The 12,849-nt window shown below is 49.0% G+C and overlaps 1 protein-coding gene across 2 annotated transcripts in view; it reads left to right on the top strand.

Moving 5' to 3' along the window:
• DAAM1 (dishevelled associated activator of morphogenesis 1) overlaps nt 1–12,849 on the top strand; it is a 114,037-nt gene that overhangs the window by 47,311 nt on the left and 53,877 nt on the right. For both annotated transcript variants that reach the window (XM_026849261.1, XM_026849260.1), the window contains exon 3: nt 5,470–5,693. In XM_026849261.1, the coding sequence (XP_026705062.1) occupies nt 5,511–5,693 (183 nt within the window). In that variant the 5' untranslated portion in view covers nt 5,470–5,510. The remainder of the gene's footprint in view (nt 1–5,469; nt 5,694–12,849) is intronic.

Raw genomic sequence — 12,849 nt, 5'->3', positions numbered from 1 at the left:
CCCCGAATGTATAAGTGTTTACCAGCTTTGTGAATAAACTGGTTAGATTTTTATTGCTGAATTTCACCATCAAGCCCCCGAAGCTTGTCTGCCCTTGAACAGTGCAAAATGCCTCTTCTTGCGAGACAGCAGGCCCAGATGTACACCAGGTTGTGATGAATGCCATAATAAAAGGAAAAAATACAAAGAAGAGGCAACACATTTTGGGCAAGCGCTGGGTTTTTGACGGTACTGGCAGATGGGGCTTTCCAGGAGAAAGCTGAGAACCTGCGACTGCAGCCAGCTCCTGCCAGCATCCTTTGGGTACCAGGCAGCCCAGGCAAGATTTGGAAATGCGAAACCCTCTTTGTTGGGTTCATGGAGTATAACAAGTTTTCTGGGAACGGGAAGGAGGATCTGGGGTAATTCAGGATTTGGCAGATGTATTTATAAATCCATGAAACCCAAATGTTTGAGATTTGCTTACGCTGAGAATTACAGCTGTTGTGATTCAGTGATGAGTCAGGCTCCTCCTGGCAGTTGATTTTCCTGTGGCATCACGGGAAGGGTCCTGTCCCCATCCCCTTCCATGGCTGCTGTTTCATAGGTGCATGGAGGGGGAAAAGGCAATCATCAAACACTTTAAAACCCTTTAGCCTAGTGTTTTGGGTTTTTTCCCCCTCCTGCTGATACGCACGGATTTACACCAAACACAAGCATTCTTCTCCTGTGCAGCCTGTGCATGAAAACAGCTTTACGCTGGAGAAAGAGGTTTTTGGAAATTAGCATGTGCAGTTGTGGACAAAATTTGTCCTGGTTGCTTTAAACAGGAACAGCTGTGCTCAGTGCAGGGTCCATGCTGGAGGTACTGGTGATGGGCTTAGGTCCTCCGGGCTTCTGTGGTGGAGGGAAGATGGCTCTGCTTAGAGGAAGATAATCCTGTTTCTGAGCTTTCCATCCACACAAGAGCTCAATTACAAAGCTTTTATTTTTAAAATTAAATAATGCTTGGATCCCCCTCATTTAAAAGTGTTTCTTTGTACCAGCTTTGGTGCAAACATGAAGCAGAGCAGCACTTCTCACTCTTGAGAGGGATGAGCCCAAATGCTGCTGCCTAATTGTAAGGGAAGAGCACCACACACACGTTTTGGAGGGCTCACAATCAGGACTAAACCCAAGAAGAGGTCGGGTCAGCGAGCGGAGCTAAGGAGGGTGCTGGCTGTGTTGGGTTCATAAGGTGAAAAATCAAAACATGCCCAGGGAAGGCTTTGATGCTTCTCAGGGGATGCCTCAAACATACAGCTGGTCTGAAAAATGCTGTGGGAGCATCCAGATTTTATTGCTGTGGAGGTCTGGACGTGACTTACAGCGAGAGGAAAATCATCTAGAATTGTTTGTTTAAAAAAATGATGCAAGGTATTTAGTGGGTTGGACGTGCAGCCCAGCACTGTGCTCTGTGCTGGGTGTTACATGCATAGGGAGAAGCACTGAGGGGGCACCATTGCTCAGCAGTGGGATGGGACAAGCATAGGGTGCAGTGTGTGGGATGCCAAATTTCTGCCTTCTATATTCTTAAAAATGGTCCAGGACACCTGGCTCTAGCACTTGGTGGGGGTGACAGTGTCTTCTAAAACTGCCTGCTGAGGCCAAGCACCTCCCAGCCACTGCCAGCCAAGGAGGTCACTTTGCAGAGATGGAAAAGTCAGAAAATTTCCACCGGTTGGGAGCATCCCAGGCTGTGCCAAAACTCCGCAGGGTGAGGGGACAGAAAGCTTGGCGTGGCCTAAGATGCCAAAATCAGTCAGGTCTCGTCAGAGTCAGACAGTGAGCATTACTGCACTTGCACAAAAATACTCTCCCCTTGTGCAATGCACTGAAATAAAGCTCCCCGCTGAGAAAGAGCTCACTCAGGATCCTGCATCCTTGTTTTGGGAGGGTATGGGAGAGGAGCCAGGAAAACAACACGCTAATATTCATATTTGAAGATTTAGCTCCTTGCTTCTGGGCGGGTTTGGAGGCGGGTGTGAAGGGGAGTGTGCACGCTCCTTTGCATGTGTTTGTACCCTTGCTGGGTATTTTTAGGCTGCAGACCGCAATGCTGCAATACCGGTGCTGGCTTTAAACCAGCTTGTTGGGGCATCGGTCATAGACAGGCTTTGGCAGCGTGTTGCTCCATGCGGGCTAATTTAGCTTGCTGAGGAGGCTGTTGAATATGCAAGTGGTAATTGCTGCTCTCCTTTCCTTAAAGCAAAGGCGGAAGCGACACCGGGGTCCAATTTTCTCCTGATGACTGATTTCATTTAAGCACTGCTCAGGGCAATGTAGGCTTGATGATTTTTTTTTTAGGGCTGGGGAAAACAACAAGACTTGTCTCTCTGTGCATCGCTGAGCTGCAGCCCATGGCCTCTGTCCTGTGTGGGAACCCCAGTCAGTCCTGGTGGCATGCATAGGCTAAGCTCCTTCTACTCTTCATCACCCTCTTCTCGCTGGGCTTCCAGGCTGAGCCTGTCACACACACATTTCCATCCTTGTTTCTGTGAAAGCGAATTTGTTTGGGAATGATTCAGCCCCATCAGTCCTGCCTTGGGATTTGGGGTTTGGCTAGAAGTTCCATCAATGACCCTTCCCATCCTATCTTCCCTGGCTCTGTACATACAGGGGCAATTAAACTTAATTTATTCTGGCCCATTCAATAGTAAAGTCCAGAAGGCACCATTAGATCACAATCTGACTTAAATTTATTGATGTAATTAGTGCTCAGAGGTATAAATGGGAGGTGGGAGCAGGACACTTAACATGTGATGCTGCATGGAACCGATCCCTTCTGCTTTCCTCAACACAAGCCTTCAGGTTGCTAGAGTCTGTCAGTTTTTTTTTGTGAATAACTGATTTCTGTAGGATTTTCAGGGAAGGAGAAGGCTGCATAGCTGGACTTTGTTCTGACGGTGCAATCTGCGCTGTCTGCAGCTCCCCACAACCTGCCAGGGAGCTGTGTTTTGATTTTGATCCATCATGTCAATGAATATTCATCAACCTTCTGAAGGTTTAATGCTATTTGCCTGGTAGCTGACATACTCTCTCTCTAACCCTTCTTAGCCTTGGTTGCTAATAACCTACAGCCCACTCAGCCTGCACTGTAGGGTGGTTTGGTTTTTTTAATTGTTTATAGATGAAAATGAGGAACCTTAGTAGCTCCAGAGCTGGAAGCAGCCCAAAAATACCTTGTCTCGGTTGCTACATGACTGTCTGCTTTAAAACCTGAAATAAAATCTTGCATTTTGGTCTGTCATTCAGACTCCTCGTAAAACAGTGTCAGGAGCATGTATCTCTGAAGAGCAGGTGGTGTTCTGATAAAAACTTTCTGTACATTTTTGCAAGCCCAAGTCAGAGCTCGTACATAGTACCAGGTTTCAAGGATGAAGTTGACATAGTGTTGAAAAGGGGATGGGAAATGCCCTGTGGAAGAGGAGAACAGGTCTGTTTGCTCTGGGCCAGCTGCAGGAACAGAATCAGGCCCTGCCCTGGGCACGGCATGGCCATACTCATGGACTGGGACCAAGCAAACGAACTTTGCACAGCTAAGGACATGTGGGTTGGGATCGAGCTCCTGTGCCAGACACAAGGTGCTGGGCAGCCACCAGCATCTCCCTCTGTGCCCTGCTCCTTGCGGCTTTTTAAAACCCAAACCTGCAACGTTTTCCTCTGTGTTGGAGCGGACAGAGGTCCATGCCTTTGTTTTTTTGTTTCCCTCCCTCCTTTAGGAAAGAAACTTTCCAGCAGGTCCCCAAACCATCCTAACACTGAAGGGATGCCAGCAGGCTGCTAATGGATTTGCTGCGGTGCTAGCTGTGGGGGAGCCGCGATGAGAGAGCTTTCACGGCAGCTGAAATTCCTCCAGTGGCTGCATTTTTCTACATCCAAGTTGCTAAATGTGAAATGAAATTTGGGGTGCTTTGGGAAGGGGGACCCTCCGGACTGGGCACAGAGCAGTTAACACAGCCTGGGATTATCCTGCATGAAGACCCAGTAACCGTTTTCCATCATTCGTGGTTCAGCAGATGATTACACCATGTGCTAAAAACATGCCATCAAAGACAATTCAAAGGGTCAGTTCCTCTGTTAAAGTAATATGGATAGAGCCTGAGTTTTCTGTAAGGTCCCTGTTCTGGCAGGGCAGCGTTTGACATGCAAGCGGTGGTGCAGGGTCTGACCCCATGTCTGTCTCGAGCTTGCCTCCAGTGCTGGCTCTCCGTGGGACATGGTGGCTGTTTATTTGGATGTATAAATCCATAGTTGGAGTGGAATGACTGGCTCCAGGGAGATCAGACACTCCTCTCCAAATGCTGACCTTTTTTCCCAAGTCTCTTCACAGCTTTGTTAATAAATCTGAGTCATCCATATTTCTACATTAACCTTGGCTGTTTGTCCTGTCTCTTAACATCTCGACATCTTGTTTCGCAGAGACAAAATGTGTGGGTGTGTGGCTTTATAAGACAAATGTTTAGGATTTTAAAAATTCTCTACTTTGATTTTTCTCATTAGGGTGTTTCTCTGCCATTCTCATTCCTTGTAGGCAGCCCTCCTTTTGTATCATTATATCATTGACTTGACAGTCCCAGTTTTGGGGCAGTATTTGCCTGGTCTTTGATATTATCAGTCAGGCAAGACACGTCTCCTGCCTTGAGCTTTGCTCCCAACCTGAGTTTCAGAAACCAGCAAAACCCAAGTGACCATCGGTGCAAGTGATGCCCTACGTAAGCACTGCGTAGGAAAGTCTGAGCTACCGGCACCGTGTGATTTTTATCAGCTGAAATCGCGTCTTGTAAATATTTACTGGAATTTCAAGTAGGGTTTATCTAATTAAAGCCAAGTAAAACTTTCCATGAAAAAGAGCCACCCAACCAGTGGTTGCTGGTAGATATTTAGGGACATGTTTAAGAGCTGGGGGGAGAATATAGGATATTTTCTCAGCTCTGCTGCTTTCTGTGGCTTGGGACATCCTGAGCTGCATGAGCTCTTCAAGCACCGAGTCACCCATGCTAGAGACCACGTACCTGGTAGCTCCAAGCATATCCAGCTGTTCTGGAAGCAGCCTCCCCATTTTGCCATACCCCTGGCCAGAACAAGACAGGGGCTGGCCTGGCTGCCATGATACAGGGAAATTGTCAGGGATTTTCTGGGATTTGCAGCAGTGATGGGGTCCAGGACCCCTCTTCCCACAGGGATCCCTGCCACTGATCCCTGTGTTCCCCTGCTGCTGCCAGCTTTGGCACAAGGCAAGCAAATGTATCTTCTTAATTTGCGTGGTCGTCAAGGTTGCCAGGACCATAAACTTCAAATCTGAGCAGAAATATTTGGCACGTAAACTGTCTCTGCTCTTCCCCTCTGTGCCGAGCGCGTGGGTGGCTTTGATTCCTCCTCCCCTTGGCGGGACGGGAGCACAGCGCTGCGGGGCGGCTGCTCGAGCCTCCTCTCTTCTCTTCCCCCCAGGATCTAGTGCCCAGGAGGGAGGGACGCAGAGGATTTTGGCCATGGCCCCAAGGAAGAGGAGCGGTCGAGGGATCTCCTTCATCTTCTGCTGCTTTCGCAGCAGTGACCACCCCGAGATCACGTACCGACTGCGCAATGACAGCAGCTTTGCCCTTCAAGCCATGGATCCTGTGCTGCCTATGCCACCGGTGGATGAGCTGGACATCATGTTCACCGAGCTGGTGGTAAGTAGGATGCTTTTTATTTTTATTTTCCCCTCCTTTTTTTTTTTTTTCCTCATCTCTTTGTAGCCTCCCCAGACTTAGTTTTGAGTTTACAGGCAAACTTTGGTGTGAAGGGAGCATCAGGGGCTGCTGTTGGGAGCAGTTCTGCACTAAACCTTTAGCTCTGCTCCTCCCTGATATACTGCCAGTTTGAGATGGTTTCTCTTTCTCATTAGAAAGTCTTGATTTCTTAGAGCAGGGCTTGGGGACTGGTCTGACTTTGTGCACCTCTGGGGTGAAGCAGGGGTATCCAAGCTGCTAAATCAGGTTGTCCCCTGTAGGTGCAAAGTGACTTCACTTGTTGGGCACTCTGCTTTGCAGAAATCCTTGGGTGTGGGCTAAATTGAGATTTGGAGAGACAGGTTATTGTTTCTTTATCCCTTGGTACCAAAACTCTGAAAAACATGGATCAAAAAAAAATGAAATTGACAGACAAAAAAAGTTTTAAGCAAAAACATTTTGGTGTGGTTTGTTGGGCGGACCCAGATGCTCCACTTGGAGTTGATTCAGCAGTGAAATGGGGTTTCTTTATTGTCCTTTGATGCGTAGAGGGAGCTGGGAGTTGTGATGCTGGTCAGTCACACCTCATGGTATATATTGCATGTCCCATTAGATGCCAAGCAGCATGGTTTTGGTAAGCCAGGCCACTTGATAGAGGAGATCTCCAGGTTGTATTATGAGGGCCAGTTTTGCCCAGATGTCCTTCTCCATGGAACAGATGAGAAGGCAGACTGTGCCACCCAACAAAGCATGCCATGGATGAGACATCCCTGCAGCAGGACTCTTCTTGCAGCAGTCCTGCAAAACACCGCCAGTCAGGTTTGGTTTGTTCAGGTGGAGTGACTGCCTCTCTTCCACATTTTTGTCCAGTGATAACTTGGCCAAATCAGATTTTCCTGGGGAAATTCTTTCCCATGGAAAACTGTCCCCGCGCCCCAGCCAAAGGTGACATAAGGGCTTGTTGTGCTGCAGCTCGATGTCACCAGCCAGGCTGAAGGAGGCATCTATAGAGGCTCACATGCTGGAGTCCCATCAAGCCTCTGGCACCTCGTCTCAACCCAGGACTTTTAAAGCATCTCCTCCAAATTCAGTCAGATGCTTCATGCAGAGGACATGCTGCAGGGAATCAGTGTGTGTGCAGCAAGGCAGGAGCCCAGTGATGCTTGCAGAGATCAGTGAAGCCCAGGGCATGCACTGGTGTGGCCTTCTGCTCTGCATCCCTTGCTCTGTGCTGACGAGATTTTGTTGGGGTTTTTTTCCTCAGCTAAGGGTGAGAATAAAGCTTGGAGGCAGCTGCTGCCAGGGCATGCTGGCAGTAGGAGCTGTGCTGGCTCCTCTGGGACTGAAGTCATATAGAGAGGGGGGACAGCAGGTGCCCACCGTGCTCCTGTGCAAGCAGCTGCAACCCCCTGGCTCCCCAAAAAACCCATCAGGCAGATCTCGACCTGAGCCAGCGCCACGTGGGAGGGAGGGGGAAGCCGAGCTCTGTCTCATGAGTGCAAGAGGACACATTCCCATTTGGGGGGAGTGAAGATGCAAATCACCCCCCTCCATTACAACAGCTCCTTCATGCTCTCAATAACCTGTTGGTGTCGGATATTAAATTTCAGCATTAGTTAAATGGTTTGGAAAGTGTCCCCCCACTGTTTCTGTATAAACCCACTGTGTAACATTTGGAAGAGAGACAGAGAAAGCACTCAGAGGCGCTGGGCTGATTTTTACGCCTGCGGGAACCCGATGCCACCCAACCTGTCATGCTCGACTGTCCAGGACAGGATGGCTTGTGCCCACTCTGTGGGACCAAGGATCTTCCCCCAGGCTCTCTGTCAGTTGAGTTGAGGGAAGTCAGAGGGGCTGGAGGGGATCTGGAGGCTTTGCCAGCTCGGGTTGGTCCTTGGCCAACTCTGCTCTTGAAGCCTAATAGTGACTTTTCTGCCCCATTTGTTCCCATTAAGGAATTGTAGTAGTAGGCCTGGGATGGGCAGTATCTTTAGGGACATTGCAGCAGTGGGTTTGGTCACCAGGATGGACAATCCTCCCACAGAGATCAACAAACCATCAGGGTCCCTGCTCTGCAGTTCCCAGCGTGCTGCATACATCAAAGGGCAAACCCTTTTTCTTTTTGGAGCCATCCCACAAAACACTCTCTGAGCTTCAGGTGTTTTTAAATGTGCCTGTTCCTATGAGTAGGGAAACATCTGTAGCAAGAGAAGTCGGCGATTGTCCCACGTCCGCAGCAGAAGACCAGGGCCTGAGCTGCAGAGAGAGTTGGAGCAGCTGACTCCAAGGTCAGCTAAAGGCTCAATCTGCTCTCCTGGTGTGTATTTCATGGCCTGCTATGTGTTATATGGACACTTAGGATTTTAACTAGAATAGTTTAGTACAATAGTTAAATAGTTAGGGGTTTATTCTGTGGCTGTGCGAGTATTTCTCAGGAGGAACAAGTTTGTTTTGCTTGGGCACAAACAGGAGCAATTAGCCTGTAAGAAATGCCTGATTTCCAGGCCAGGCTGCAGGGACGATGCGCCCTGTCCCAGCCAGCAATACACAGCAGGCAGGGGCTTTTCCCCAGCTCAGGGCAGATGCAGATGTTGTTGCTGTGGTCAGTGGCTGATCACTGCTTCTTCCCGGAGGAACTTTTTCCTTTTCCCTTCCTTTCCCTCTGCCTGGGCTGAATGGATTTTCATCAGTGCATTGTTGGGATGTCGCTCAAGCGGGCACTGGCCCCATCTGAAAGGCTTTTCTTTGTCTGCTGTCCTGCCGGGGCTCTGGCCAGGCTCAGCCACCCAGGGAGGAGCAGGTGCTGACAGAGGCACAAACAAAAGTGGGGTGTTTCAGCAAGTTTTACTGATCTGCAGCTCCCTTGGCTGGGACAAAGCTTTGCAATTTCGTGCAGCTCTCCTTGCATTGATACCGATGCATCCCGCCAGCTCTGGTCAGCGGTGTTTGCTTCCAGGAGCTCGTGCAGCAGTGTGGTACCTGCCAGGCAACATCAATTGGATTTGAGGAGTTTCAGGAGCCATCAGTCCTCCCGTAGGACACATCGGGAGGATCGTTGTGCTGTGGGGATGCTCAGCCCTGGCGAAGGGGAATATCTGGGGCTGCATGAGCTGCCAGCGAACCAAGAGAACAAAGCTGTGCCATCTGCCACGGCTTCTTTCAAGAGGCTCCTGCGTATCCAGGCTAACAATACAGCGTTTCTTCAAAGGCTGAAATCTTGCTTGTACACTCAGAGAAAGCACTTGCAAAGCTCCACATAATGGTGCCATATGGTAGATCTTGCCGTAACAATCCTTTCTATTTTCTGCCAGCAACTAGACTTTCCACCAGATGGGTAAATGACTGATGTCCTTTATATATGCTTAACACTCCTTGTCACTCTAAGGTTTGTAATGAAGCGCTCTGTGTGTGGTGGTGTGCATTGGCCCCACGGGACGTGCGCCGGGTGAGGGGGGTGGAGGCATGGGGGGATTGAACGGCTTGGTCTGGAGAGGGCAGTGGGAGCCTCAGCAGGGCTCAGGACCCTTCACTGCCTCTCTTCCTGGTGGGGCGGATCGCAGGGGCATCTCCATCCTGGCAGTATCAGAGCAATGCTCCAGCAACTGCTCAGACCACCTGGATGCTCAGATGAGCTGCTGGGTCCGGCATGGTTTTGCTTGCCCCTGGAGTGAGAGGTGATGCCTCTCCCTGGTCCCACACATCGCTCCTAGCCTGCATTCCTGCCAGTGGAGGGGTGGGCTTAGAGGAGATGCTGTCCCTCAGGGTTTTGTCCTCCCAAATACCCAGGCTTTGAGGAAATTCCATTTACTGGTACCAGTGGGGCTTCTCAGACTTTTCACATCCAGCTTGTCATTAGTGATATGGAAAAAATTAGAGCAGCTGCTGTCTAGCCCTGCAACCTACCTGTAATGTGCAGCAGCCTGTTTTTAGCCTATGAAACCAGAGCAGGTAACCTTCCCTGGGTCTGTGAGAGATGACTTGTAAATAAAAAGGTTCTGAAAGAAACAGGCCTGCAAAAGACAGAGAAAACAGCCTGAGAAAGAGATAAAAGGATAGTGGGGGGAGTGGAGGCCCTCCAAGATAAGGAATATGTCAAACACTTGCAAGTAAACTATAGTCATGGGGTGGATGGTGTGGAGGTCAAAGCTGTTAAGGCTGCCCAGGTAACACAGGATGCAGCTGGAGGGGGGAGCCCTGTGGAGACAGGACAGTTCTACTCTGGTGCAGCTGGTCAGATTTCAAGGGCCATCTGTCCAGTGAATGACCTTTGCTTCATTATCCATAAAATGCATATTAAAGTTAAAACCCCAGAATATGCTAACGAAGACTAACAAGATCATGCTAATTACATCATCCCATGAAACACCTTATCTCTCCCCATACATGGGATACGTAGGTATGTGGGTTGACCTAGGGGACGGACCCAAGGGAAGTGGGTATAAATTGAGGAGGGGCAAGGGGGAGTGGGCCCAGAGAGTGAAGTGAAGTGAGGAAGACCGATGCCTCCTGGAACCGTCGCTGATGGGTTTGATGCAGGAACCTAGACTGGTGATCTCTATTTCTCTGTTCTCTCCATCTCGCTCCTTTCCTTTTTCCCCTTTTCCTTCACTACCATTAAGCAATGCAAGGCATACTGTATTGCTTGCCACAACTCGTTATATACTTAGGCAATTATCATGTATCCAGTTAGTACATTGTGGGAAGTTAATAAATGTCTGGACTTTGAGACTTGTCTCACCATTACGAATCTGAGTCCCTTGTCTCCCTCATCTGAGCAGGACGTGACAGGGTCCCTCCACCCAGACTCCAGCAGCCAGCAGGTCTCAGAGACCTGAGAAGGTGACACCGGGAGGTGGGTGGCTGGTGGCTGTGCAGTGTCCCAGGGCTTAGGATGGGTGTAGCCCCTTGTCCACTGATGTTGCATGATATTAGTGACTGCCTTCACTGGGATCTGCTGGAGGGGAGATATTCACTCACAGTCTCTGAAGTCCTGGGCTTTATGCCTTCCTGTCCCGTGACATGGAAGGCTGCTCCATCCCTCCCTGCTGCTTTATTAAGTAGTGGAAACTTGGGAGCCTGGGGAACAAAGAGAAGGTCTCTGACAGCTTACAAGATTTATCACAGCATTTGCTTTTACTGTACTTGGGGCAAGTAATACATTTCATCAGAGCTACTCTTTGAATGCTATCTGTTAGGAGATAGCATCCCCCGTCAGAGAGATTAATTCTGTGTTGCCTTTGAAATGCTTCATGGTGGGCGATCGGTCTGTGGCTCATGATGTGGGGTGCTTGGGTAAGATGCTCCATGCATAAATGTCCCACAAAGCCATGCCTTCCTGCCCTCTCGGCACCCTGGGATGATTGTTATTTTATATGCTGCTCAAATGGGGAGCAAAGGACAACCCCAAGGAGAAGGCAGTGATGCAGTCAGTGTGAGCACTGTTACGTGCTAGGTTGGGAACTTGTTGCTAGCAATATCCAGTTTTACTTAGGAACTTAAGTAATGTGCTTTTCTCCCAGTCTCTAATCCAATAAGGAGAAAGTATGAGGTTTCAGGCCTTGCAAAACAACACGGTTTTTAAGTAACAGCTGAGGAATCAGCTGCAAAGCCAAGCTTTGCATTTCATGCTTGCAGGTCAGCTGTCAGTTTTGCTGCCTGGTCTTTGCAGCATTAAGGACTTCAGGATTTTGAGAACCACTAAATGGTGGCCAAAGCCATCTTCCCCTGTATCTGCAAGAAAAGCATGCATATGGTACCCCCAAAAAATATGATGCAATAGCCCTTGTGTCCTGGGCAAAACACCCCTTTCTGCACAGTCTGTGCAGGGCCATGCATGTGGCACAGGGCTCCTGACGCTGTTCTATCACCATCTCACAAGACCAAGCTCCCTTGAACTTATGAATCGCTTTTAAGAAAGAAAACCAAGTAATTCAGTAACGTCTACTTTTAAATTCACTCAGCAGGGAACCACATAGAAACTTTCATCAGGCTGCCCAGGTTTGTCTCATCATATGCGAACAGCCTGGACTTGACACGCTCTTGTCCCAGCCCACTGCTCACAGCACTCGTTTTCATCACCTCGTGGTGTTATACACTCACAGATAAGCTCTTAAACGTATGTTTTGATAGATAAGCATCTGATATAGAAGTCACACACCTATTCAGCAAGAAAATAAGGATTTTCTGCCTACATGCATTCGATAGACCCGAATGAAGTAATCCACCAAGGAACGTTGTATTTCAGCTGAAGCATTCATGTAATTGCAATATCTGTTACAACTACAAACTAACATGGGGGCTTGCCCAAAAACCATGCTGTTCCCGACCCATAATTTTACAAAGGAGCCGTGTTATAGTACAATGTGAACCCCAGCTGAAGGCACAGAGCACACAAGAAACCTCTTTGTTTCCAGGAGAAGTACAGCTGAAGTGGAAAAATTGTATGGTCTACTTGCTAAATGCTTTTCCACTTTGCACTTTGTAAAAGAGGAGGCCACATCCCTGGGAGATGCTTAGGCAGCTCATTCAGTAACGCGTCAGTGACCTTAATTGGGGCATTTAGGTTTTTCACTTGCACTAGCTACAGGTGTTTCTGGCACAGGTCACCACGGAGGGTACCAGCCTCATTGGATGGGGCATCTGCTCCAGCAGTGGTCTTCTTCCTGACTGCTCAGTGGTTGGATGGTGTTGCTAGAGTTACAGGAAGGATTGAGCAGCACATGAGTTGTGCTTCATCACCAACCTCAGCAGGAAGCATTCATGCTGGGAGTAGCGTGTTCCTGCCTTGTATCTGTTGGCAGATGCAAGTGAAAGGTGCTTGTGCTGTTGTAGTGTCTGTCCCCGGCAGTGTCTGGGCATTCCTCAGCGTGCGAGCACCACTGAGGTCAGATTTTGGCAGCTGAGGCTTTCTGCAGCCCCACAGGTAGGATCCTGCCTGAGCGCCCAGTGGTCCTAATTCTCACCAACTCCAGTGTTCAAATCAATAGTTATTTACAGGGATCAGCTTCCCTTCCCCAGCACCTAACATCTGTAAGCCCATCTGATGCCTGCTAGTGCTGGGCATCTTGGTGGATATCAAGCCTTGGTCAGGAATTGACTCCTCGCAGGGTGACTCTCT

The sequence above is a fragment of the Athene cunicularia genome (assembly GCF_003259725.1).
Source record: "Athene cunicularia isolate RWA chromosome 5 unlocalized genomic scaffold, athCun1 chr5_part1, whole genome shotgun sequence".
In the NCBI taxonomy this organism is placed as follows: domain Eukaryota; kingdom Metazoa; phylum Chordata; class Aves; order Strigiformes; family Strigidae; genus Athene; species Athene cunicularia.
This window is presented reverse-complemented; position numbering and strand designations above follow the sequence as displayed.